Source organism: Hyperolius riggenbachi, chromosome 12 (genome assembly GCF_040937935.1).
Source record: "Hyperolius riggenbachi isolate aHypRig1 chromosome 12, aHypRig1.pri, whole genome shotgun sequence".
Lineage (NCBI taxonomy): Eukaryota > Metazoa > Chordata > Amphibia > Anura > Hyperoliidae > Hyperolius > Hyperolius riggenbachi.
Window position 1 is genome coordinate 65,253,083 of NC_090657.1, and position 27,694 is coordinate 65,280,776.

General features: G+C 43.8%; 1 protein-coding gene across 3 annotated transcripts in view; it reads right to left on the reverse strand.

The window, feature by feature from the left end:
- RALGAPB (Ral GTPase activating protein non-catalytic subunit beta) overlaps window positions 1–27,694 on the reverse strand; it is a 157,579-nt gene that overhangs the window by 73,742 nt on the left and 56,143 nt on the right. For all 3 annotated transcript variants that reach the window (XM_068263927.1, XM_068263928.1, XM_068263926.1), the window contains exons 5-9: window positions 21,958–22,144; window positions 19,969–20,100; window positions 16,957–17,135; window positions 6,234–6,382; window positions 811–1,027 (exon numbers count right to left, since the gene is read on the reverse strand). In XM_068263927.1, coding sequence (XP_068120028.1) covers window positions 811–1,027; window positions 6,234–6,382; window positions 16,957–17,135; window positions 19,969–20,100; window positions 21,958–22,144 — 864 coding nt within the window. The remainder of the gene's footprint in view (window positions 1–810; window positions 1,028–6,233; window positions 6,383–16,956; window positions 17,136–19,968; window positions 20,101–21,957; window positions 22,145–27,694) is intronic.

Genomic DNA, 27,694 nt, shown 5'->3' on the forward strand with positions numbered 1-27,694 from the left:
AACATTTGGGAAACTGGATTGTTAGTGGGCACCTTTAAACTGTGGTGGGGCTGTTAAGACTGTGAGCTCTGCTGAGGCATTGTAAGGGGCATATCATGTCTGGTGGTAAAACACTGCAGAAAAACACATTAAGGTAACATCAATGTGTGATAAGAAAAAAAAATGAACTTTTTAAAAGTGATGCTGCTATAGACTGATATCCAGGGCATCAACCAAAATGCAAATGAAGCCCAAAACATGGTATATGGAAGATGCAGCACCTCTCCTCCTCCGCCCCTCCATCCACACACACCTTTTCACTAGCCTAATAACATCAGTGTTGTGATAAGGAATGTATCTGATATCGCTGCAACTCCATGCCCTAAAAAAACGTCCTAGTGGAGTGGTTGTGAAAAGCCCCTCTTCCACTGTAATCTGTGCATGGATGCCCGGAACTGATCCCACTTCAGTCTCATACCTCAGCATACTGACTTCAATGATGGGATGGCACTGGGCCAGCAAAGACAAAACAAACGCTGTAAAGTACGTCCATTGATGGACAGATTGCAGCAGGAGGGGACACTATTACATCACTCTAGTATAACTGTTTGTAGACTCATGTCAACAATAACATTAGGAAAGCGTGCATGGATACAGCCAGAAAGATTGACATGATTCATTTCATTGATGCAGGTAGGATGAATAAAGTGAATTATGCATCTACAGTCCATCTCTCCCTCACCTGCTCATTTAGTGCCAGCTTAATCTTGCAGGTAGGAAGTATGGGAGCTCTTGGAGAAGAGGAGACCTGGAGGTGCTATTCTGACGTACCTGTCATATTGCTGTCCCGATTGACTCCATTTTGCAGCTTGCAGTGAACCAGAGCAGCATCTAACAGCCAGGAGCCAAACAGATTCAAGATGCTGTTGACTTTGGGCCGCGTTGGAGCAGGTAAGGGGCGTGGCTCTGAGTTGGTTTGGTTTGGGCTGGACAGTGGGGAAGTGGAAGACGCTTGCTGCTGAACTTTAGAGCCGTGTGGCGCGTTTACCTGGAAAGTGAGAAAATAAATTAAACTACACTTGTAATCTACACAAAACTTTCTTCTGCTATGCAACAAATTATAGCGGGATTGCCAATCATAAAATCAAGTTCCATTTACCCACTCCTCTGTTTATCATGCAGTCTACAACCTGACCCTGCATTGCAAGCATTCCAATATAATCATAAATGTTTCTGCTGTAATAAATCTTATCTCAGTCAGCCTGGCTAGATTTGGTACATTGCCAAGGAGAAGAAAGCTTATCTTTCCTCCAACACTCACTGACTGGCTGAGGGCAGTTCAGTGTGACATGAGGCTGAGAAGGGAAAAGCTGCTGAAATACACTCACCTAAAGGATTATTAGGAACACCATACTAAAACGGTGTTTGACCTCCTTTCGCCTTCAGAACGGCCTTAATTTTACGTGGCATTGATTCAACAAGGTGCTGAAAGCATTCTGTTGGCCTATATTGATAGGATAGCATCTTGAAGTTGATGGAGATTTGTGGGATGCACATCCAGGGCATGAAGCTCCTGTTCCATCACATCCCAAAAGATGCTCTATTGGGTTGAGATCTGGTGACTGTTGGGCCATTTTAGTACAGTGAACTAATTGTCATGTTCAAGAAACCAATTTGAAATGATTTGAACTTTGTGACATGGTGCATTATCCTGCTGGAAGTAGCCATCAGAGGATGGGTACATGGTAGTCATGAAGGGATGGACATAGTCAGAAACAATGCTCAGGTAGCCCCTGGCATTTAAACTATGCCCAATTGGCATTAAGGGGCCTAAAGTGTGCCAAGAAAGCATCCCCCACACCATTACACCACCACCAGCCTGCACAGTGGTAACAAGGCATAATGGATCCATGTTCTCATTCTGTTTGCGCCAAATTCTGACTATCGAGACTCATCAGACCAGGCAACATTTTTCCAGTCTTCAACTGTCCAATTTTGAGAAGGTCGTGCAAATTGTAGCCTCTTTTTCCTATTTGTAGTGGAAATGAGTTGTACTCGGTGGGGTCTTCTGATGTTGTAGCCCATCCGCCTCAAGGTTGTGCGTGTTGTGGCTTCAGAAATGCTTTGCTGCACACCTCGGTTGTAACGAGTAGTAATTTCAGTCAACGTTGCTCTTCTATCAGCTTGAAGCAGTCTGCCCATTCTCCTCTGACCTCTAGCATCAACAAGGCATTTTTGCCCAAAGGACTGCCGCATACTGGATGTTTTTCCCTTGTCACACCATTCTTTGTAAACCCAAGAAATGGTTGTGCGTGAAATTCCCAGTAACTAGGCAGATTGTGAAATACTCAGAACGGCCCCTCTGGCACCAACAACCATGCCACACTCAAAATCACCTTTCTTTCCCATTCTGACATTCAGTTTGGAGTTCAGGAGATTGTCTTGACCAAGACCACACCCCTAAATGCATTAAAGAAACTGCCACGTGATTGGTTGATTAGATAATTGTATTCATGAGAAATTGAACAGGTGTTCCTAATAATCCTTTATGCCCCCCATCTACACAATACGATTCTTTGGGCGATTCGATTACAATTCTATTTATTATTTACGATCCGATTAAATCAGACATGTCCGATCGGGATTCGATTCTATTCGATTTGCCATTGTTTTGCAATTGCAAATCGAATCCCAATCGGACATGTCGGATTTAATCTGATCGTAAATAGAATCGTAATCGAATCGCACAAAGAATCATATCGTGTAGATTGGGCTTTAGGTGAGTGTATGATCTATGCTGTGCTCACATGTATCTACAAAGCAAGCTAGATATGACAGTGCAGTTTCTAGGAGGGGGGAAAAAGTAATGGAGGAAAAGACATCAAGATTCGCTGCAGACAGAGGAAGCAAAGATGGAAAATGCCTGAAATTGTTTTCTCTTTATTGACGAAATAAAATTCACTGAAATCAAAACGTGGACAGTACAATATATACATGCATGCATCTACCACTGGGCCATGCTGCAGCCAGTCGGTGAGCTGTCTGATAAATATGGGACCACAACAATTGGCCAATAAAGCTGTTCTGTCCTCCTGTACACTTACACTACCTGTAGAAGGAACAGGCTGAAGGGAACCAGACAGAGGATTATGGAAGGTGACACTTGCTGATGGTTTTGCCTCCAGTAATTTCTGGACCATTGAATGCGGATCAAGGTATTAATTTCAATGACAACATGCTAGTTTCAGGTGTGTTTCAAGCAGTACGGACGTAACGATAAGCGTGACTGGAAGGTGGCTAGCAGTTGTAAAATAAAGATGTAAGCCTCCACTTTCATTTTTTTTTTTACTCCATTTAAACCATGTATTTGAGTTTTGGATTATGCCCTAGGGAAGGGTTTCAAATGCAGCCTGGATCCAAAATTAAAGAACCACTATCGCTACAAATTGGAAAATTTTAAATAAATACATATAAAACGTGCATTTCTCCCCGAGTGAAATGCACCACAGATTACTTTTTTCCTATGTCGCTGTCACTTACAGTAGCTAGAAAAACGCTGACAGAACTGACAGCTTTTGGACTAGCCCATCTACTCATGGAGGATTCTTCAGAAGAACTCCCTGGAAAAAATCTATACAAAGAAGCCGGCCAGGCTTCCTGTCTGCTTGCGCACTGTTCTGGCAGTTACACTAAGCAACTGCTGTTCAGTAAGTGCTTTTGTATATACAGAAATATTGGAGAATCCCCCATGAGCATATGGATCAGTCCAACATCTTTCACATTTGTCAGATTTTTACTGCCTACTGTAACTCAGCAGCATTGGGAAAAATGATGTGTATTTTACTCTGGGACAGTTGTTATAGTATTTTAAATGTTAAAGGGAGCCTTAAAGAGACTCCGTAACAAAAATTGCATCCTGTTTTTTTTATCATCCTACGAGTTCCAAAAGCTATTCTAATGTGTTCTGGCTTACTGCAGCACTTTCTACTATCACAGTCTCTGTAATAAATCAATGTATCTTTCCCCTGTCAGACTTGTCGGCCTGTGTCTGGAAGGCTGCCAAGTTCTTCAGTGTTGTGGTTCTGCTATGAACTCCCCCTTCCAGGCCCCTCTCTGCACACTGCCTGTGTGTTATTTAGGATTAGAGCAGCTTCTCTCTTCTCTCTTATCTTTTACAAGCTGGATAAATCGTCCTCTGAGCTGGCTGGGCTTTCACATGCTGATGAATTACAGACAAGGGCAAAGCTGTTTGCAGGAAGAAACAAGCAGCCTGAAACTTCAGTGCATGAGAACAGGGGGAAAGAAACACACAAATGATCTCTTAAGATTCAAAAGGAAAGCTGTATACAGCCTGCTTGTGTATGGATGTATTTTCTATGTTTGGACATACTGTACATCAACCTACTTCCTGTTTTGGTGGCCATTTTGTTTGTTTATAAACAAACTTTTTAAAACTGTTTTTAACCACTTTTAATGCAGCGAGGAGCGGCGAAATTGTGTCAGAGGGTAATAGGAGATGTCCCCTAACGCACTGGTATGTTTACTTTTGTGCGATTTTAACAATACAGATTCTCTTTAACTCTTTAGAAAAAAAAATGAGTTTCACTTACCTAGGGCATCTACCAGCCCCCTGCAGCCATCCTGTGCCCTCGTTGTCACTCACTGCTGCTCCAGTCCCCCGCCGCCAGCTAGTTTGGTTTTTGCCGACTCAGTCAGCGGGCCATCACGCGTACCTTTGCATGTATTCCCGCTGGTGCAGGAAGCTATCGGACATTCTCACATACGTTTTACGCGTTGCATATGCAACTTGTAAAAATTTTCTCATTGCACCTGAAACGCGTAAAAATGTCCGCGATTAGCTTCCTGCACCAGCAGGAATGTGTGCAAAGGTACGCCTGGCGGTCCGTCGACTCCCGAGTCAGCAAAAACGAAAACAGCTGGCAGCGGGGCACCGGAGGAGGCGTGAGTGACTACGAGGGCACAGGATGGCTGCAGGGGGCTGGTAGATGCCCCAGGTAAGTGAAATTCATTTATTTTTTTTTTTTAGCGTTAAGGTTCCCTTTAACATTTTTTGCTATATCTGTCCTTTAAGGAGAATTTCCCTTAATTCCTGGTGCTGTCATTGGTGTCAAAAACACAGGAAGTGAGGGTAAACTTCAACAGAGACACAGACCACAACAAAAAAATATATTTTTGTTTTAAGTGAGAACCTATCCTGCATTTATTGCTGTGTCCATCTGGGAGAAATATTCAGCTCACGGGCGTCACAAAAGAAGGAACTGAGAGCAAACATTTCCAATAAGGGACACAGACAGCATGGCAAATTCAGTTACTGTAGCCCCTCTGCGCTTTCAGGGTGGAACTTCTGTTTTATGTGGTAACAAGGAATCGCCCCCCCCCCCCATAAGCAGATCCTGGATTTTACAAGCCATGAGAGCTGCAAGTATACAGTAGTTTTCACCTGCACCTCCTTCCCATCTACTAGCAAAAACAAGTACGGTAGAATCCCTTTACAGTAAACTCCAAGGGATCAGGAAAAGTAGTTTGCTATATCAGAATTGGTCATACATTATTTATACAGAAGCATTTGCTGGGACTTGAGGACTGAGATTTACCTCTGTAAAAATAATTGATATGTTGTAAACATAAATCGTATTTATTTCAGTAAACTATTAAAACAAAGGCAGTATGAATAAATCAACGGAGGCGCTTTTGCTGGATCAAGCATATTAGCAATTGCTCCAGTTATAGCCTGATGAAGCGGACATGGATCTGTGAAACACATTGCAAAAGCTGGAGTTACGAATAAAGAGTATTTTTGCTGTTAATTTGACTTTTGAGAGTTTACCTGGGGAGGTAAGTCCACCACTACCTCCCTTTTTAAAAGGGTTTTAGTTATTTTATTCTATTTTGGCACCTCTGTTAAATCAAATTATCCATACTGCAGTCAAAGTCCACCCGCGGAGGAGGGGTACTACCCAGACTTCCTTTCCTGTCTACAGAGAGCAACTTTATAACCCGAGTGGGATCGGGTTAAATATCCCCACTTGCTGTTACAGTGGTTACTATAGTGGTAACCCACCTTTGCGAGTACCTGTCCTCTGTTATTTCAATATCACTACAGATACTAAGACTGCACTATCAGGGGCTCTCGAACTCTTTACTTTGTATTTTCCAAATTTTAAAACAAAGGGCAAATCAATCTATTCTGCTTTGAAAGAGACAATGTCCCACAAACCAGTCGATCTACTCACTGCACCGGGTTTTGTGGTAATTTTGCTACTTGTGACAGTCCGGTGTCTTCTGCTGTGTGGAGGCGTGGTGTTGGATGCTGTGCTCTGTGGCAAGCTGAGCCTGTTCACAGGTGTGGGTGGAGCACTGTCTGCCCTGGGGCGAGAGATGCCTGGTGAGAAAGAAGCAAGTTACCATCACAAAACTCACATCTGCAAACAATGTCATGTCCTAAATCACAGAAAGCTTGAGAATTTTTTTCCCCAACATTAACCCAGCCAATCACAGTAGGGATATTCAGCCTTCAGAACAGATACAGAATTACATAACAGTCACCGATTTACCATGATCAGCCTTGGTGTGGACCAAGAGTCAAGTAACAGAGATTTGTAACCGGCCTGTTACAAATTGAATGAGAATTACTCTCCAATATTAGGGCCAAGTATGAAAGCCACTGAATGTGCCTACCTTGTCTAGCTTGTAGCTCGGAGTTCCTTATCTGATATCTGCAATCTGCACATCAGGTCTGATCAGCAGCAGAGATGCTCAAGGAAAGCCAATTATTCCATCCTGCATGGAAATCTGATGCAAACTGAATGAAGATTGGGTTTGGGCCAATCAACCTAATTTCCTACTGATTTTGACTAGTCCAATTTCAAGCAGCATATTATTCGAGGACATTCATTATGAGAATTTACAGGAGACTGTTGAAGAATATGATACATTTTTATGTTATGGTTTAAATTGTTTTCTTGTTATTAGAAGAACAATGCCAGTGCCTGTCCAAACAGAAATGTCTTAGTGAGGTGAAGAGCGGAGACAAAGAACAGGCTGCAGGTGAATTTCTGCCAATTACTTTGTAGGTGGGCACGTTTTCTAATTATACAATGTGACTGCTAGACTGCACGTCCGTCTCATATCATGTTTGTCTCATGCCTGTCTCATATCAGGTCTGTGTCATCTCTGTCTCCTATCATGTCATGTCTGTCATTAACAGTGCAAGAATGGCAGCAATTAAATATTCCGCTTAAAAATCAATAGGTGAATTTTGATTGGCTTTTGTAGGCGCCACCCACTTTTCTGAATATTAATCCCAGTCACCCACTGACCAACTGTGCAAAGTTTGAGAACCCTGCCATTAACAGTGTAAGAATGGCTGCAGTTTACATTCCCCCAGTGAAATTTGTATTTGTCTCCACCCACTTTTTGGTTATGGGGATAAAAAAATATCCTATATGCTATTCCAGTTCATTCACTATGTGTGAGCCAAATTTCATTCAAATCTGTTCAGCCATTGTAGCGTGATTGAGTAATAAACATCTAAACTTCCGCATTTATAATCGTATATATTCCACTTGAATGGGAATTAAAGCAAAAACACAACGACTTTGAAAAATTGCGGTAAAACCGAGCGAATGAGAATGCGTGGATTCACAGCTAGTGGAAAAGGGCCCTTACTGGTGTTGAAATGTCTCTCCAATAACCCCACACATGTAAAGTTTTGGTCCAGCACTGCCATATTGTTTTCAATTTTTTTTTTTTTTTTTTTTTTTTTTTATGGCTGCTGACCTAGGTACTGTCTCTAAGGATAAGGTCCTACAAAGGGTTTGATCAGAAGTTGCTAAGAACAGAGATAGGTTTACCAGTACAGACCTGAGACATCTGCCATTTCTCTACTTTCTGGTCAAACAAAGAAGAGGGCCCTCTTGCTATTGAGGAATCAAAGCTTTGATAGCTAGCCAACATATGGTAAATACGGTAGATAGCATCACTTGTTGCTGGATAGACTTCCATAATGGACCTCTGGAGGTGATGATTTATTTCTGGCTAGCTGGCTAGTTTAGGTGTGCCTCAGACTTTTGTTAGAATTATGGATCAAAAATGGGGCTACAAACTAAGCGAATTCCACAGATCTCACAAAAAATTGGGTACACCCTATACCACACAGTAGACCAGACCATGTTTCAACCTGCCCATCATACAGGACTGAGATTTGGCTGCAGGATGTAGGCTTACTGTACGTTGTAGCCTTAGGCTATTTAAAAACCCACTAGGGTATTCTGGTATTTCTAGCTACCAGTAGCAGGTATGACAGGCTGCATCCTGTACCTTATAAACAAAGGTTGGTGGGTGGGAAATTGTACTTTCATCCCCCCTCATTTATTCTTACAAATAAAGCATGGTCTAGTTCACATTGATTCAATCTTGTCATGAAGCAATACTGGTGGGCAATCACACTGGCTTTTATGCAGCAGTCTGAGTGGCACTTAACTTTGTTGATGTCCATAAGGTTATGGACATTTAGGCAGCTTGAAAATTGACAAATCAAATTCAACCTTGGTGGGGTTCGATTGATCCATTTTAAAATGGACGTGAACTCTTGCACAGGCCAGAAGGAAAACATAGTGAAATGCACACTGTATGTATGTTTCCCCCTCATTTGTGTGTAATCACAAGTTGTAATTTGATCTTTCCCGTGTCACCTGACTGCCATGGCAGATAAGCTCATTTGAAAGCACAGGAGGTTAACAATATGTCTACTTCCATGAATCAGGAAGTAGAAACAGTGCAGATTTATTTTAGGATTTGTATTAGCTGTAACAAAGAAATGTTTTTCTTTAAAGGTTATTATGCTGTTGAGTATATTTTAGAGCAGAGGGGACGTTCTGGGTTCATTAAAGCTGCATACATTTGCAGAAGCCCAAATCAACTCGGAATTATTAGTTTCTTACTAATCATCCTTAGTAAGCAGCATGTTCTATACTGTTACTACTACGGTATGTATTGGTAAATGGCTTTCATGAGCCTAACTCCACTAAAACTCTCTTCCACTCCCTCCTGGACTTAGGTGTACCCATGAGGCATAAAAAGTGGGAAAAACAAGATATGTCCGACTACATCTCCCAGGATCCTTTAGGCCGCCTCTATGTGAGGATACAAGCCTGGTAGTTGACAGTAAGTGGGTGGTGTACACAGGAAAGTGTATGCAAAACTACACTTGAGAAGTTCCATTTCAAAGAGCTCTATGATTTACACTAGTCAAAACTTTTAATTTGAAGAATATTCCTCAATGAAATTCTGTGTTTGGTTGGACTTTAACCAGACAGCTACGGCCCCTTTAAGACCAGCCGTCTGTGTCCTGTTAAGAAATGTGACTGCTGTGATTGGCTCACAGCAATAACGAGGTCAGGAGAGAAGCTCTGCTGTCAATGTGACAGCAGAGCGAGTGGGTGCAGCGACACAGAAAGCGGCAGGAACAGCGAGAGGGAGTGGACGGTGCATCGGCAGTGATTGGAATTACGCCTGAGCAGGAATAAGAGCACACAAACAATCAGGGCTGTCCAGAAGCGCTTAAGGGGGCCAAAGATCAATAATAAAAACATACCTACCTTCACATTCTGAGTCATTTTGTAAAATGCTTGACAGCATAAGAGTATATATGTAAAATCACATGTTCCAGCACTACAACTAAACTGCTGTAGAGGAAGTCACTGTTGAGAACTGATCAGTGGCAACTTTAAATTGTACCCATCACCATTCACACCAGAATCGTAAATATTCAGATTTCTCTAACCTATGAAAGAATGATTAAAGGGACTAATGAAATCAATCCCAAATCTGATTCACATGTTAGTCACTGAAGGTGCAGTATTCCATATTTAACAAGTTAAAGTTGTTTGCAAGAAGATGGTTGCTTGGTAAGGTTTATGGCTGCTTGGTAAGGTTGAACTTAGGTGTGGTGGGAGCGGGGGTAGATCCCCAGGCCAAAGCGTAGAACAGTGCAAGGCTGTGGTTCAATGGATTTTCAATAGTTTCCATGCTGGCATCTAATGAATATCTATGGGCATTGTGTGGAAGGAATAAATCCCTCTCTGATCAGACTCAGATCAGACAGAATCTATAATTTTAGCACCTATTACTACAATTAGTTGGGCAATAAATGCCTTGGCTTACAATTGTAGGTTGGGGAGATCATCCTATAACAATCATGGTTTGGTTGTTGGCGATTATGCAGAGCAGCTGGGGCTAGATCCTGCCACTTTCTCACAGCCTGGAGCAATTTCACAAAACCAAGGTTTGCATACTTACCTTTCCAATCCCTTCTTTCTAACGCTGCCCCCTGGTCTACATACTGCTGAAGTGGCTGCTTTGCTAGTGCTGTCTGTCTAGCCTCTCCCCTTCATGACTAAATTCCTATACTGCACTGGTATGGGATCTATGACATGACTGTGTTCTGTGTGGTATTCAGAAATGTTGCACAAAAAACAGACTTTGTACTCCACTACCACAGTGATAGGCAAACTTGGCTCGCCAGCTGTCAAGGAACTACAAGTCCCACAATGCATTGCAGGAGTCTGCCAGCAACAGTCATGATTCAAAAAGGGAAATAGTGTGGGACTTGCAGTTACTTAACAGCTGGAGAGCCAAGTTTGAAAATCACTGCACTACCACAATAGATCCTATAGATAATGTAAGCATCTGTCAACATGTATGTTGCAGTAAACTGTCCGATATGGCCTCTAGTGTGAACCTGGCCGCAGAGTAAAAGTATATGACATTATCCGATGACAACTGCAGTCAATCAACCATATCTATCTTCAGGCACAGATATAAAAATACAATTTATTAGTAATCCAAATGCTATCTTTTTTTGTATATACATAAAAAGCAAATCTTCGGATCACAGGTCAGGACCTAACCTAAGGAAGACGCAGGCTCGTCAAAATGCTTATTGTGTTGGCATATGGTGTCAACTCTCTACCTGGGACCCACCCACGTCCAGAAGAGTTTGGCACCAACACTCCTCTCGCGCTGGCCATGGAAGAACTCTGGAGTACTGAGACCGTCGGTTGTGAGAGAAGCCATTCACCCATTTTTATTTTGTAAACTACTTGCGCATATCACTAATCCAATAACAGGGTTATACACTTCAGGAGCATGCTCCTCCTTGTGCAGGAAGTGAATGGTGTATGGGCTCTTAACCAAGTACTAAAAGAGGAAGTGTAGAAAAAAATAATGTAATGAATACCTTTGCTTATTTTTCTTTTACAATATGAATTTACATTTTAATTTGTGTTTGCCCATTGTAAAATCTTTCCACATCCCGTTTTCCATTCTCAAATTTATCACAGGTGGTGTCATCTTTAGTCCAGGCAGGTGAACCACCTCTGAAGCAAGTACAAAATATACCTGGTCTCTCAGATTGGGGTGGGGGGGGGGGGGGGGGGAAGAGGAGATAAATCTGCATAACAAATTAACCAAGGGTAAACGTCACTGGTAGAGTGGGACCACATTCAATATACAGCAATATATAGATACAGGAATTGTTTCTATAGCTAAAACCAACAAAATGACCATAAAAGTGGGTATCCTGAATACTATCAGGATATCTACTATAGGTCACTACTACAAGGCCTCTTTAACACGTTTAATTTGCAAGCAAAAAGTCACCAAGCGTATACACAAACACAGAGCTCACAAGGATCTAGGAAAACATTTGTGTCTGGGGCTGGGCTTAAAGTGGATCCGCGATGAAAAACTAACTATAACAAGTAACTTGTCTATATATCTTATCTAAAGTTTAGATAGTTTACGCAGCATATCTAGCTGCAAAAAGCTTCAAAAGTTTATGATTATTTATTCCTGTGATACAATGAGGGCAGCCATGTTCTGTTTGTCACATTGTCACAGGCTGAGGGCTGGAGATGCTATCAGCTTGCCTGTGTGTAAATTCAGTCCCCGCTCCTCCTCCCCTCTGCCTCAGAAATCAATGGCTAGTAACCACCTCCTCCCCAGACTGAGCTCCCATAAGCCCTTGCTACAGTGCCAAGGGACAAAAGGAGCTGTGGGCGAGGCTTGTTTAGTTTATAGGGAATTAGAGTTTAAAAACAAAAAAGTATTTGGCTCGAGGAATGCCCTGTAAACTATATGAAAGGAACACAATAAGGCAATGAGTAAACATTTTTTATCTCGGATCCACTTTAGAAACAATTCAATAACAAAGCAGCAAACACTAAATGGTTGCTTTAAACAGTGCAAACAACATTACACAACACATGGAATACAGAATACTGCAGCTTTTTGGTCAGTATTTCCTTTGCAGAGAACAGAACCGAATCACCAGTTATTAATAACCACAATTTCCGCTAACCCAGATTTTTGGACGAATTGTAAAATGACATAGGAGTCTTAGATACCATAGCGGGGGAATCTTTCCAACCCCATGTTCTTAAAGACTGCAACTCCTGAAGAAGAAACATACATTTGGCAGAGTTACTTTACAAGTCACTTGTATATATCCACAACTCTTCTTGATTGTCTTGAACGGTTCAGGTTCCAAAATTTTCTTAACAGGTCATTACTGGGCTAGAGAACTCTGTACTAAACTTCTTGCTGCTGCTCGTTGCCTTCAGGTTTCTACACATTCCCCTTTCTGCAGTCCAATACTGTTGGCCGGAAGTGGCCTTGGCTGTGCACAAAAGAATAGACACTGGGAATGTGCGAGTTCTCACTGTGCATGCGCAGTGAACAGAAGTGAAAGAGAATGGGCAAGAATGCTTCTTTGTACAGGACATGTGCAGTTCAAAACTTGCTCGTGCACAGCTGGCCAAATTTTCAGTTGCCTCCTAGGTACTAAAACGGTACATAACGGAGCGGGAGAAGACCTTGAAGGGCCTGAATACGTTGTGATGTGTTAATTGCATCGCTCGTGTTTTTCCAATCACAAGGGTCAATTATGATAACAGAAATGATGGTAACGCTTTCACACTTGGTGCAATTTTTTTTTTTTTTACCAAAATAAATGACACGCTGGTACTGATTCATATTCTGGCGTTTGCGGTCGTGCAGCTTTAACCACTTAAGTGCCAGTGGTCTCTGCCCCCTTAAGGACCAGAGACCGCTGGTTCCAGAAACCGGCGAATAGCCGCACATACCCGCCACAACCGCCTTGAACCTCAGGGCACCCACTCTGCCGTTTCTATGACGGCAGAGTCCTATGAGCCGGTCAGGAGCCGCTTTCATCTTTCATTGGCTCCTGACCGTGTCTATCAATGTAAGCCAATGGGAGTTGCTTATCAGCTTTTGACCTGCTCACAGGGCTCTGCCGTCAGAGACGAAAGAGCGAGTGAGCTGCGGCGGCGAGACAGCGACAAAAGCTGCGGGAATGCGCGGCGGCGGTGAGGCGCAATCTACACCTCGGCAGCCACATCAGCATCAAAACAGGGCGTAGATTTCAACTAGCGACGTCCTATGCGCTTTGAGTCCCACGGGAGAAAAGCGCTTTACAAATGTTATTTGTTGTTGTCCTTAAAGAGAACCTGTACTGAGTAAAAATATTTAAAATAAACACATGAGGTAACTTCAAATGAACATTGCATAGTTACCTTGCCATCAGTTCCTCTCAGAAGCTCACCATTTTCTTCTGACAATAATCCCTTCCAGTTCTGACAATATTTTGTCAGATCTGAAATATATCAGTTGCTGTCAGTAAAATATCAGTTGCTGTCAGTTATAGCTGAGAGGAAAACTGATGTAGCAGGTAATGTCCACGTTTCCCTATGGCTCAAGTGGGCGATGTTACAGTTTAACTGTGTGCTGACCAGAAAGCTGTTATGGGTAATGGCCATTTTCAAAATAGAGGACGGAAAATTCCCTTGATCACAGTGAACAAACAGGACGCAGGACAGGAGAAAGACACTGAGGAGTAGACTACATGGAAGGTAAGTATGACTTGTGTATGCTTATTTAGACTTTTAATTTTCAGTTCAGGTTTTCTTTAAGTGGTTAAATAGGAATACAGAAAAATCTCAAAAACGCAATAAACAAAATTGCATTCTCAAAGCAGGTTATCAGTGTGTGTGTTTTGTAATTTTCAGGCCCTGTTCACAGTGCTCAGTTGTGTTGCAGAATAATTTTGCATGTCACAGTACTGCTTTGTAGCGGATCGTGTTATTCTAACTCGCTGCATGCAGGCTTTGCATTAAAGTCTATGTGCAGTCTCCACAGTAGTTCACACTCATAATGCGTGCGTTATGCAACTGACCCCTGTGAGCCTAGCCTTAGCGTGAAAAAACCTGAAGGCAATGAGAAGCGGTACGAGGTTGAGTACTAAGTCCGTTCTCCCACAAAGTACTTATTTTTATAGTCTTAATTTGCTTACAGGATACCTATAACTACTGGGAAAGGGGAAGTTACATACTCACCTAAGAAGAGGGAAAGATCCGTTAGAGCCTTCCTGGTCCTCTCCTGGTCTACTTGCCCACCCCCCACCCCACCCCATTCAAATCTCCTCGGAAGTGCTTGGGTCATCAAGAACTTCTGAAGACGAGTTGCTCCGTACTGCGCGCACACAAACTTGGAAATTACAAGTAGGAAAATGGGGATTACAGAATTGGGAATTGCGAGCAGGAAATTGGGGATTATGGATTTGGGAATTTACTAACAGGAACAGTCCACTAACACTGCCTAGGACACGATTTTAGTTCGCGCATGTGCTTCTCTTCATGCACGAGCGCGACCATACTGCACCTGCACGCAAAGCCGAAGCTGCTCGTAGCTGGCCTCCTGAAGATCGCAATCCTCTTAAAGGGATACTGTAGGGGGGGTCAGGGGAAAATGAGTTGAACTTACCCGGGGCTTCTAACGGTCCCCCGCAGACATCCTGAGTTGGCGCAGCCACTCACCGATGCTCCGGCCCCGCCTCCGGTTCACTTCTGGAATTTCAGACTTTAAAGTCTGAAAACCACTGCGCCTGCATTGCCGTGTCCTCGATCCTGCTGATGTCATCAAGAGCGCACAGTGCAGGCCCAGTATGGTCTGTGTCTGTGCAGTACACTCCTGGTGACATCAGCGGGAGCGAGGACATGGCAACACAGGCGCAGTGGTTTTCGGACTTTAAAGTCACAAATTCCAGAAGTGAACTGGAGGCGGGGCCGGAGCATCGGTGAGTGGCTGCGCCAACACAGGATGTCTGCAGGGGACCATTAGAAGCCCCGGGTAAGTTCAGCTCATTTTCCCCCGACCCCCCTACAGTATCCCTTTAATGCAGGAACGTGACTATGCTGCAAACGCATGGGGATGGCTGTGTCTGTGCATTAGCAGAGCCGCTCGTGCACAAGTGGGTCTGGCCTACTGCGCAGGCATAGTATAACCACGCATGTGTATGAAGGATCGGGTATCCGCGCGCAGCAAGGGTTAAGGCAAGGAAGATGGTGGAAGCCTTTACAGGATCCAGACACCTTCCTCATCTGTTTTTTAACCTTAGGTTCGCCTCAGGAACAATTTCAAGACAGATGGGCCCATATGCAATTCACTTTTTCTCCTGAGTTTTTTTCCTAGGTGATATTTTCATGCTGTGTCATAAAATGCCTTTTAAACCACCAGCAAGCAAGTAAATACTCAAAATAATTGCAGGGCTGTGGAGTCTGTACAAAAATCTTCTGACTCCAACTCTGACTCCTCAGTTTATGAAACCACGACTCAGACTCAAACTCCGGGTACCCAAAATGACTCCAACTCCTTAGTCTAATACTTAACAGGGCTGTGGATTTTGTACAAAAATCATCCGACTCCGACTCCTCAGTTTATGAAACCACAACTCCAACTCTGACTCCACAGCCCTGAATAATTGTGATAGTATTTTTACATTATCTTTTGGGTACTTTTTCAATTGTAAAATGCTGAAAAGTTATTTTAAAGAGAAGATGAAAATTATCTCCTAGGAGAAAAAGTGAATTGCATATGGCCCATGGTGTTGAAAAAATATATATTTTTGGTCCTGGAAAAGCCAAAGTTTTTATCAGTTGTCGCCGCTGTTACTCACTCCCTTCCCATGAAACAGCACACTCAAATTGGGATCCTTGGTGTCAAAATTAAGTGAGCACAATTCTCACCAAATGGAGCACAGACAGCAATAATGAATTGGTGGAGGCTCTAGATCTTCTCCACTCTACACAAAATTGAAATACAGATATTAAGCAGATGAACAGCATACAGGTTGAAATACTATAAAGCCCAAACATCTCAGATTCTTTTATCTTCCATTTCTTCTGATAAAGGATTTCTCTATGGGCACCCTCACTAAACTGTATGCCCGATCTGACTTGTCTAGTGTACTTGTTAAATTGCATTAAAAGTTCAAAAATACACAGGAAGCTCCTCCCCTTCACTATTTAATTCCCCATCAAAATACAAAGATAGGGGTTTAGATGAAGCGAGTGTAGATCTTAGTGTTCAAAATAGCATCACATTTGAGCATCACACAGGAAGTTCATAGTATCGCACAAGTTTTTCTTCTGGTTTTAAACATGAAAAATAACACGCAGTTCCATCAGCAGAGGTCAAAGGTCGCCTGACACGTTTCACACTCAAAAGCCGCTTCTTCAGAAGCCACACCAGAATTTTGGAACAATTTTAGGAGTCGATTTGTACGTGTCCATTCGTATGCCTCTGAATAAGCTACTTTTGTAAACCTCTGAAGAAGTGGCTTTTGGCTGTGAAACACGTCAGTCAACCTTTCAATTTCGCCTTATGGAACTACATGTTACTATTCATGTTGTATGAAACCAGAAGAAACGTGTGCAATACTATGAACCTTTACATGATGCAATAAATGTGATGCTATTTTGAATGCACCATCTAAACCCCTGTCTTTGTAGTTTAATTTGGAATGACATTAAATTAATGTAAGCACAGACCAATGACAACATTATACAGGGCTTAATTCCTTAAAGACGCCAGACTTACCTAGAAAAGCATCCACCAGGCAGCTGACCCCTCGCATAGCCCGGAAGAAGATCTGCGGCAGCTGTCTGAGACAGAAGTATTGGTTGAGCTCCTGGGGCATTCCACTTACGTTCAGGAACTGCTCCTGGAACTTAGGAGTTGTGCCTATTATGCTTGGGTTACTCAGATCCACAGGGTTGCTGGAACACAATCATGAGTACACATTAGAAAACCAGACAGCTTTTAAATGGCACCATATTAGGATAGCTGAGCAAACTGCACAATTTTCCACACTCAAACGACAACTCCTAAAATGCAATTTGTGTCCACGAACATTAGGAGCATTTGAGTGATCCTGTAATGCAGGACAGTAAAGTGCTGGCAAGCCTGGACAGAGGCTTCCCATTTTTCACAAATGTAACTTCTATGAATTTGAGATAACACAATCTGCCTTATCGGTCATTTTAAAGAGAACAGGAGGAGCCATAAATTAATAAAGATACAAAGGGTGCATACACACATCCAATTTTGTTTGGCTAATGATTGGTCAATTTTACCATTTCCAAGTAGTATGAGGGTCAACAAATTTTGTATACCTTGAACAGATTGTGTATGAAACCTCACATACTATATGGAAGTGGTAAAATTGGCCAATCATTGGACAATTAAAAGCGGATGTGTGTATGCACCTTAAGAGGTAAGCCTCTGGTTAACCCGTTGTCCTCCAGACCACCGCCACTGCCTGGTATCTTCTTGAAGTTCATGCCCTCGGGACACATTCAAACAAGAGCTTGTCAGACAGAATCACTTAGCCGCACTATTCATGCATTAATGTGGCTGTACTGTTCCTGCAGCTTTGGATTTATGCGCAGGCATCGCTGTACTCGCACACAGGTGCAATTCGGCCATGCTCATACATGGGGAGTGTGGCAGCGCAAACCAATCATATAAAACTGGCAACGGCGGCGGCTAGGAAGACGTGGGAAGCCTCTGCAGGATCCAGAGGCTGCTCTCTTCTTAGGCAAGCATCTCTTTGGTTTTTTCATACTGCCTCGGGTACACTTTCAATGACTCATGAGCATTATTTGAAATAACAGATATGCAGATGTATGGAGGATGGCCAAATGTAAGAAGCAATAATACTTCAAGCAATTATGAAAAGAGAAAAAAACAATCCTTCGATATTTACCTTAGTAGTAGAAAAGCTGTAAATTGTTCAGAGGTTTCCTGGAACCACTAAGGGCCCTTTTCCACTAGCAATCGCTAGCGTTCACGCTGAACGCTAGAGATTGCTGAATCGCAATTACCGGTGATTCCCCGACGTTCGCGGCCGCGATTTTGCTATGCTATGCACTGCATAGCAAAATCGCGGCAAATATCGCTCCGCCGCGCGTTCGCGTTCCCGGCAAAAACGAATCGCGGTAGTGGAAATGACCTACCGCGATTCCTATGTTAAAAAGCAAACCGTAGCGATTGTAAAATCGCTAGCGGTTTGCGTTTTTGCGATTCAGCCAGCGCTGGTGGAAAAGGGCCCTTACAACCCAGCGCTGGTGCCTTCTAGCACTGCAAAGAAGATCATAGGTTTGCCACTGCCACATCTAGAGCTCCTCTACACTGCCAGAATGCAGGCCACCAGGAATTCACACAGCCCCTCCCACCCAGGCAGATGATTCTTCGAGCTCCCCCCATCAGACCGCCCTTTCAGAGCCATCACCAGGCGTAGGAGTACATTCTTCCCCCAGGTAGTCCTCCTTCTGAACTCCAGCCCCTGGATCCTAAGGAGGCTTCTCCCATCCTCAGGGTTCCAGTGTTGGCAGCCGCCAGCAGTCCTGTGCAGGTGCATTACAAGCTTCCCCTCGGGCTTTGGCGGTAATAGCCGAGCCAGATTGGGACCGCTGTACTGTGCAGGAGCCAGGCTTAGTAAATACTGCCGCGAGCTGAAGCCCCCCTACTGCGCCTGCCGATTTTTCAGTTCTGCCAGACCTGGATCCCCGAGGCTGAAGAGGACGGGGGAAGCCTCATTAGGATCCAGAGAATTCCCTGTCCAGAGGTAAGTACCCCATAGAGGCACTTTTTCTTAAAGGTTTACTTTAATGGACAACTGAAGCGAGAAGGATATGGAGGATGCCCTATTTTCTTTTTAAGCAACCAGTTGCCTGGCTATCCTGCTGATCCTCTGCCTGTAATATTTTAAGCCATAGAGCCTGGACAAGCATGTGCAGATCAGATGATCTGACAAGATTAGCTTCATGCTTGTTTCTTGTGTTATTCAGATACTACTGCAGCCAGATAGACCAGCAGGGCTGCCAGGTAACTGGTACTGCTTAAAAGGAAATAATACACCCAGCCTCTATATCCTTTTCACTCCAGTTGTCCTTTTAAAGTGTACCTGAGATAAAGAAAAAAAAATGATACACACCTGGGGGGCTTCCTCCAGCCCCCTTCAGGCAATTTGGTCCCTCGTCATCCTCCGCCACTGCAACTCCAGATACTTCGGCCAGGTGGCGCAAGCGCAGTCCAGCTGCGCTTGCTCCTCCGTTGTGCTCCTGCGGCCGGGAGAATGATGGGGCGGGCTCGTTCGGTGCATGCTCACTACGCCCTGACTGCTTTCAGTATGTGGACCCATAGCAAAAGATCCAGTTGGCGGAGGACGACGACGAGGACACGATTAGCCTGAAGGGGGCTGGAGGAGGCCTCAGGTATGGATAATTTTTTCTTTATCCTTTATCTCAGGTTTACTTTAAACGGTCCATGTGAAACACTAGAATAACAATACATTTACTGTACCTCATTGCACAAGACGACCTGCTCTATTTCACTAATGATATACATTATAGATTTTACCCAGCTTGATTTTTTTAGATCTACTGTACACTGCTTAGTAAAAGTGTCATCGTGCCTACAGATTAGAGGGCTTTTGGCGCCAACTAGTGGCCAAACATTGGTTGTTACTGTGAAGGGGAATGGGTAAAAAAATGTAATAATCAAATTGCATAAGATACTGTAGCATAAAAAAAAAAATCTAATCATTACCTTAGCATGTGGAGAAAACGGAACCAGGTTTGGGTCACACATTCATTATCCATTTCAGATGGAATTAAGCTGGAATCTTCCTCTGGAACTTTAAAAGGAGGAAATGACGGACCGTAGGTAAACCGGAGCAACCTGGGACAATCAAGGAAATACAAGTTTTTATTAGTGAGTACAGCAGTTATGAACAGGAAAACGAGATAGAGAATGGTGAAAAGGGGATAGAGGGAGAAATGATAGAATAAGGACAGAAAAGGTACACAGGTGTGAGAGAGAAACATCTTGGTGGTGACTTGTAGCTGTTCTCCCTGGCAAAAGCAATAGTGATGAGCAACAAAACTTATCCCCGGTGTTGTGTAGGGGTTCTCCTCCCCCCTGCATGCGCTAGGTGGCTCTTCTATCCGATGTTAGCTAGAGGAGCTCTTGTCCATGGCTACAGGTTGAGTACATTGTGTTGTGCAGGGGTCCTTGTCCATGGTGCTGAATAGTTGCCCTTAGCATAGATCCAAATATTTCATGCAAATTAAAACTTAAAGAGAACCCGAGGTGGGATTTAATTATGTTAGTGGGGCACAGAGGCTGGTTGTGCACACTAACACCAGCCTCTGCTGCCCCATGGTGTGCCTCCAGGACCCCCCCGCGCGCCGCTATCCCCTCCGCCGTGCTAGCGACAAGCAGCGTGTCGCCAGCACAATGTTTACCTATGCGTGTCTGACTGACACGCATAGGTAAACATTGTGCTGGCAACACGCTGTGTGTCGCGCTAGCACGGTGGAGGGGATAGCAGCGCACAGGGGGTCCTGGAGGCACACCATGGGGCAACAGAGGCTGGTGTTAGTGTGCACAACCAACCTCTGTGCCCCACTAACATAATTAAATCCCACCTCGGGTTCTCTTTAAAGAGAACCCGAGGTGGGTTCTGACAATGCTATCTTCATACAGAGGCTGGGTCTGCTTATATTACACAGCCTCTGTTGCTATCTCAATCCCCCCCTAAGTTCCTCCTGCGCTCTGCTAAGTCCCTATAAATCACAGCCGCGCTGTCGACACGCAGCGTGTCGCAGCGGGCTGTGTGTACCTATGTAGTGTCAGTCTCGGCGCTCCCCCCACCTCCTGCATAGCTCCGGTCCCCGCCCGCGTCCCTTCCCTCCCCGCTGATTGGACGGAAGGGACGCGGGCGGGGACCGGAGCTATGCAGGAGGCGGGGGGACCTGCGAGACTGACACTACATAGGTAAACACAGCCCGCTGCATGTCAACAGCGCAGCTGTGATTTATGGGGGCTTAGCAGAGCGCAGGGGGAACTTAGGGGGGATTGAGATAGCAACAGAGGCAGGGCAATATATGCAGACCCAGCCTCTGTATGCGGATATCATTCTTAGACACCACCTCGGATTCTCTTTAAGCAAAATGCTACTCAAAAGCAAAAGATACATTATGCACAGTAGTAGCTCTAAAGAGCAGCTTCCCATGGTAGGGGTACTTAGGAAAACAATGTGCTTGGGGAATTTCTAAAGATCCAGCAGGCCAGAGCATTAGTCGGTGAGGGGGGAGGGGGTGTTTATGTAACATGTGTACATATCTTAACAAAGGGCCACAAACCTGGTTTGCATTACTTGTAACAATAAAGTACAATAACATTTGTAAAGCACTTTTCTCCCATAGGACTCAAAGTGCATAAATGCAAGGGGTTTTTGAGATGGACCCTAGGGGCGATTCTTAAATATGGCTGCAGCACAATGACACATGCAGTAGTATGTGACATATATACTTGTGCAGGTCTCAGAGACTAACTAATAAGTGGGCGGGGAAGGACTGCACGTTTCCAGGCTATTGGTCCCAGAGGTGGGCATTATCTCAGTCAGAGGAAACACAGGCCTGTAAGACTGGAATTAGATTTAAGAGGTGAATGGAATTCTGCTTAAAAATCTGTACACTATTTGAAGTCACACATAGCTGCACAAAGACACTGCAGAGCTGGAATAACTCTCACCTAGATGTTAATGCACAGATGGCTTTACTCCACTGCTCGACCACTGCAGGGTGGTGCCTCCAGTTAGCCACCATTTCTTTGGCAGTCTTCCAGTAGGGTGGGGTCGGGAAACAGCGTGTGCAAGCCAGGAACCAGACTTCAAACAGAACGCCAATCAGCTTATCGGCCAGGCTCTCTGCAATACCTCCTGCGGAAACAGGAATACAAGAAAGCGACTGGTATACATTCACGATCTCATAGGCATTGGAAACAGCTCTAGGGTCCAACTCTACTGATATCAAAACATTATTTTCACGTGTTTGAAATTCCCCACAACAGACAAAGTGTAAAAGTGAATAAGAAGTTTATTGCTAGTGCTGAATATACCAGAGAAGCTTTGCCCGCGCAGAGGTAATGAATGCTATTACAGCATATGAGGCCAGAGAGGAGCTTTCTGTAATTGGCTGCACACACAAGACTCTCTCACTTACCCAAACCCAGCGGTGAACTGCAGCCATTTCTTTAAAGAGACATTAGGCTGGGTTCACACTGGAATAAAATCTGTTCCGCGAATCTTAACAGATCGACAGGCATGCAAACTCATCTTATGCAAGATAATGGGATCCGTTCACATTTGTCCTTTTGGTTGGATCAGTGCCTTTAGTTCCGATGAGCTGAACTGAAGGCTGTGCGGTATACAATTTTCACAGGCATGGATCGGCAATGCCATGGAAGCTTATGTTGTCCTACAGCGTCCATTCACACAGGTCGCCGTCTTGCGTACATATTGGTATGTCACCAGTGAGCTGGGTGCAGGGTGAGCCGAATGATGCTCAAATTCCCAGCGGTGTTAAATACTATTCCCACTTCGAGGCATAGCAGCTCGGAGAGAGAAGTAATTCAGGGTCTGGGGATCACCAGATTCCGGAATTAACCTTGCGCAGTCTTCTGTCACCTGCTCCTCTCTCAAAGGAGAAAAGATTCCCATTGGTCTGTTGCTATCCAATGGGGGAGCTCCATACTTCTGCCGGGGCTACGGTTTCTACACCAGTGCATGTCCTCTGCAGTGCAACCGAGCGGCGGTGATAAAAACAGGTGGACCGGACGGGCAGCAGCAGTAGTGGACCAGATGCACATGTAAATGAGGCACACGGACGCTGCACAGGACACAGCAGGCCTTATGCGAATACGCTGTAAAGGCATAGTTCAGTTTTTGTTTTTTTTCAACAATAAAGGCATAGTTCAGTTTTAAACAATGCCAAATGCCTGGCTGTCTAGCTGATTTTGTTTTTCTAATGCTTTCATCCGTAGACTGAAATGAGTATGAAGATCAGGAGCTGTGATTAAAGTCTGGAAACACTGGCTGCATGCTTGTTTTGGGTGTGTGACTCAGGCCCTACTGAACCTAAAAGGATCAGCAGGACAGTCAGGCAATAAGCATTCTTTTTTTTTTCCCCACAAAGTTTATTGATATAGAACATACATGAAGAGAAAAACAATATATCAGTATGAATATCACTATAGTTAAGACAATGTTTACATGTCGTTGTAGTACTGAGATAATGCATACGACTTAAAATCTAGTTATATCCATGTATAAATATCTGCATGCAGCAAACCGTACAAGGCATATCACAGTGAGCATTATGATATAGGGATCATAAATCAGATCACCTATTTGTTTAGTTATATATAAAGCATGTATAACAAGACTTATCTGTTATTCAGTGGGTAAGCAGTCATTCCCATGTGCAAAAGAGGAGGAAAGGGAAAAGAGGGGGGGATAAAGAAGAGAAAAATAATTCACATCAGATTCAGAGAATCAGGGTTTTATATTCGTCGGAGCATTGGAAGTCTGTCCATACAGACCAAGTGATTGTGTATTGCTCCGGGCGGTCCTGTGACATAAGAATCAATTTTTCCAATGTCTCAATCGCATTTACTTTTTGTATCCAAGCCTTCGTGGAGGGAGGGTTGGGGGGTTTCCAATGTAAGGGTATCAGGGCCTTGGCCGCATTGAGGAGGTGAATAGTCAGGGATTTTTTATATGCTTTCAGGGCAGAGTTTGTATCATGTAGAAGGAAGACATTTGGGGTGAAATCCAGCTTGGAACATGTAATCTTTTCTGTAAGTCTGTGTATAGATTTCCAATATGTGTCAAGGGAAGGGCATGACCAAAAAGTGTGTAATAGGCCACAGTCTAGATCACCACATCTCCAGCAGCTATCTGGGACTGATGGAAACATCTTGTGTAGAGCTTTAGGAGTTCTGTACCATCTGGTAAGTGTTTTATATCCCAATTCCTGGGTGGATACATTTAGAGATCCTTTATGGGTTAACACAAAAATCTTCCCCCACTGATCCTCCAATATTTCATGCCCCAGGTCTTTTTCCCAGTCCTCCTGGTATTTCAATTTGTCAGGGCAAGCAGACATCAACAGGATTTGGTATATCTGGGAAATGAGATGGGTATGTGGGTTCACACTAACTACCAGGTTTTCAAAGGGTGTTAGAGGTTTTGACCAGTCAAATTTGTCTTTAAGCGAGTTCAGGTATGAGCGTAAGTGAAAGTATTGCCAGTTTGAGAGATGGGTTCTGTCATTGAGAGTGGCTATGTCTGAGTGGGTTTTAACTGTCCCTCTAGTGATAAAGTCTAAAATTCGTGGCCATTTACCTTCTGGCCAGTCGCGTAGAAAGGGAATATCTCTTGCTAGTGCAAAAGATGGGTTAGCCATTAAGGGTGTGAGCTTGCCAGGAAATGTGGCCAGTCTCATCGTGGGTAGGTGTCTCCTCACACTTTTGATTGTGGCCAAAATGAGGAGATTTCCCCATGCGTGTTTCTTTTGGCTCGTTGTCTCTGACCATCCCAGAGCATGAGCTGGGCACTGAGTTATTTCTTGTTCAATAGAGACCCACTTTTTAGGGGAGCTGACACTAGACCATTCAATTACTCTGGAGAATTGCGAAGCCAGATGGTATTTGAGCAGGTTTGGCAGGCCCATCCCCCCAGCCTCTTTAGGTAGGTTTAAGATGGATCATTTGATACGTGGGGGTTTATGGCCCCAGATAAATGTGTTGATTTGTGATTGCAGGGAGCGTAGAAAGGAGGCTGGAAGGTCAATGGGTAGACATTAACGGATGTATAGAAATCCGGGAAGCAGATTCATTTTGACAGAAGCCATCCTGCCAAACCATGAAAGACTAGATTTCTGTCCCCATCTCAAAAGGTCCCCTTTTAAAGTTTCGCCAATGCGTAAGAAGTTTGCTTCGAATAATCCACTTAAGTCTGGTGTAATGTCGATTCCCAAATATCGAAGTGGGCCACTAGTCCAGAGGAAGGCGAACGAGGCATGACAGGCTTGAACCACATCATCTTCTAAAGAGATGTTTAGGGCATTGGATTTGTGAAAGTTGATTTTCAGGTTTGAAATTATTCCAAATTCCTCAAATCTTTGTATTAGACTGGGAAGAGAAGTGTGGGGTTTGTGTAAGAAAAATAGAAGGTCATCTGCGAATGCCGCAACTACATGATATTCCTTTCCAATCCACATCCCATGGATGTTCCTATCAGATCTTATTGCATTTAAGAATGGTTCTAGGGTGAGTATGTAGATCAAGGGGGATAGGGGGCATCCTTGCCTTGTGCCATTTGTGATTTGGAGTGGTGTTGACAGTACCCCATTCGCCTTCACTCTAGCCGAAGGATTGGAATATAACAAACCCACCCATCTCTCCATGGCTGACCCCACATTAAGCCTTGACAGGGTGGCATATATATAATCCCACGCCACCCTGTCAAAGGCCTTTTCAGCATCTGTAGATAGTAGGAAGGCCTTCATAGCCTTTTTCTTAGCATACGCTATTACGTTAACAGTCTTCATAACATTGTCCTTGGCCTCTCTCCCTGGGACGAAACCTGTTTGGTCTAAGTCAATCACTTCAGGTATGTGAGGTAATCTATTCGCCAAGATTTTGGCCAATAATTTGGTGTCTAAATTGAGAAGAGATATTGGCCTATAATTTGAACATTTTTGAGGATCCTTACCCGGTTTTGGGATGACAGCTATATGGGCTTCCAATAGTTGTGAGGTCGGAGAAGTATCTGGGGCGAGTGAGTTAAAAGCGGATATGAAAGCAGGAGCTAAGATGGTACTAAATAACTTATAGTATTGGGATGTGAAACCGTCCGGTCCCGGTGATTTCCCTGTTTTAAGGGCTTTGGTAGCCGCATAGAACTCGTCCTCTGTAAGAGGAGATTCTAGATCTTCCTTCTCGGATTCTGTTAGGTTAAGGGGTTTAGAGTATTTTGATAGAAATTCTGAAATTTTTGCTTCTCTATTATCTGACAAGTCTGCGCTAATTTGTTTCGGTTGAAGGTTGTATAAGGAGGTATAGTAGTTTTTAAATTCCTCTACTATTTCCTCAGATCTAACAATTTTCCGCTGTTGGTTGTTGACTAACGAAGGGATATGCGTGGCGTTAACCTGTTTTCTCAGAGCCCTAGCCAGATACTTCCCCGACTGGTTGCCTGACTCATAAAAAATTCTTTTGCCTGACAAAATTTTTCGCTTGGCTTCGGTGAAGAGGAGGTGATAAAATTTTGATCTGGTCTCATTCAATTCAGAGAGTGTTTGAGAGGCCAAGGAGTGTTTATGAAGATTTTCTAGCCTCTTGATGTCATTGGTCAGTTTTTGAATCCCTTCTTCCTTTTCCTTTTTAAGCTGTGCTCCCAATCGTATAAAGTGACCTCTCGCCACAGCTTTATGTGCTTCCCACACCGTAAGGGCGGACACTTCTGGACTGTTGTTTAGGGCAAAATAGTCAGAGAGGATTGAGGAAATTTTCTCTGAATTATGTTTGTCAGTATGTTAGGATTTAGACGCCAACACCATGATTTAGTGATCTTTACTGGGAATCGCAGAGTTAAAAAAACAGGCGCATGATCTGAGATAGTCTTAGATCCTATCGAGGAATCTTGTATTAAGGCTAAATCTCGTTGAGGTAGGAGGATGTAGTCAATTCTCGTATGTTTATTATGGATTGGCGAAAAAAAGGTAAAGTCCTTCTCTGTAGGGTGTGTAATTCGCCAAGAGTCCATCAGTGTCAACCCCTGAAGTGCGGTTTTGATTAGCTTTAAGGCTCTATACGATAGGGAGGATGTACCATTAGAACAGTCAATCAGAGGGTTGAGGGGAATGTTGAGGTCTCCCCCAAGGATCAAAATGCCCTTACTGAAATTCAATAGTTCAGAGGTAACTGATCTGATAAAGGAGGGTTGGTGTCGGTTCGGTGCATATACCGAAGCAAAGGTTAGTTGTCTCTTTCCGATCTTCCCCCTAACAAGGAGAAATCTGCCATCCGGGTCTCTCCTGACATCTTCAAGTATGAATGGGACTGTTTTGTGGAATAGAATGGATACTCCTTTTGTTTTAGTGGTAGGGGAGGTAGAGTGTAGTGCTATCTGGAAGGATTGATGAAGTTTTGAAGGTATATGATTAGCTCTAAAATGCGTCTCTTGCAAGAGTGCTATTTCGACTTTTTCTCTACGCAATAGATCAAAGAGCATGGACCTTTTCTCGGGAGTATTCATCCCGTTGACATTGAGTGACATGATCTTCCATGTCTCCCATCTAGAGGTGGAATTGATGTCGTGGGGGGGTGGGGGGGGGGAGAATGAGACATGATCGGACAGACCTGATCCCGGCCCAAGGGGGTAATCGGAAGAGGAAAAGAGTAGGAAAAGAGAGGAAGAGGAGAT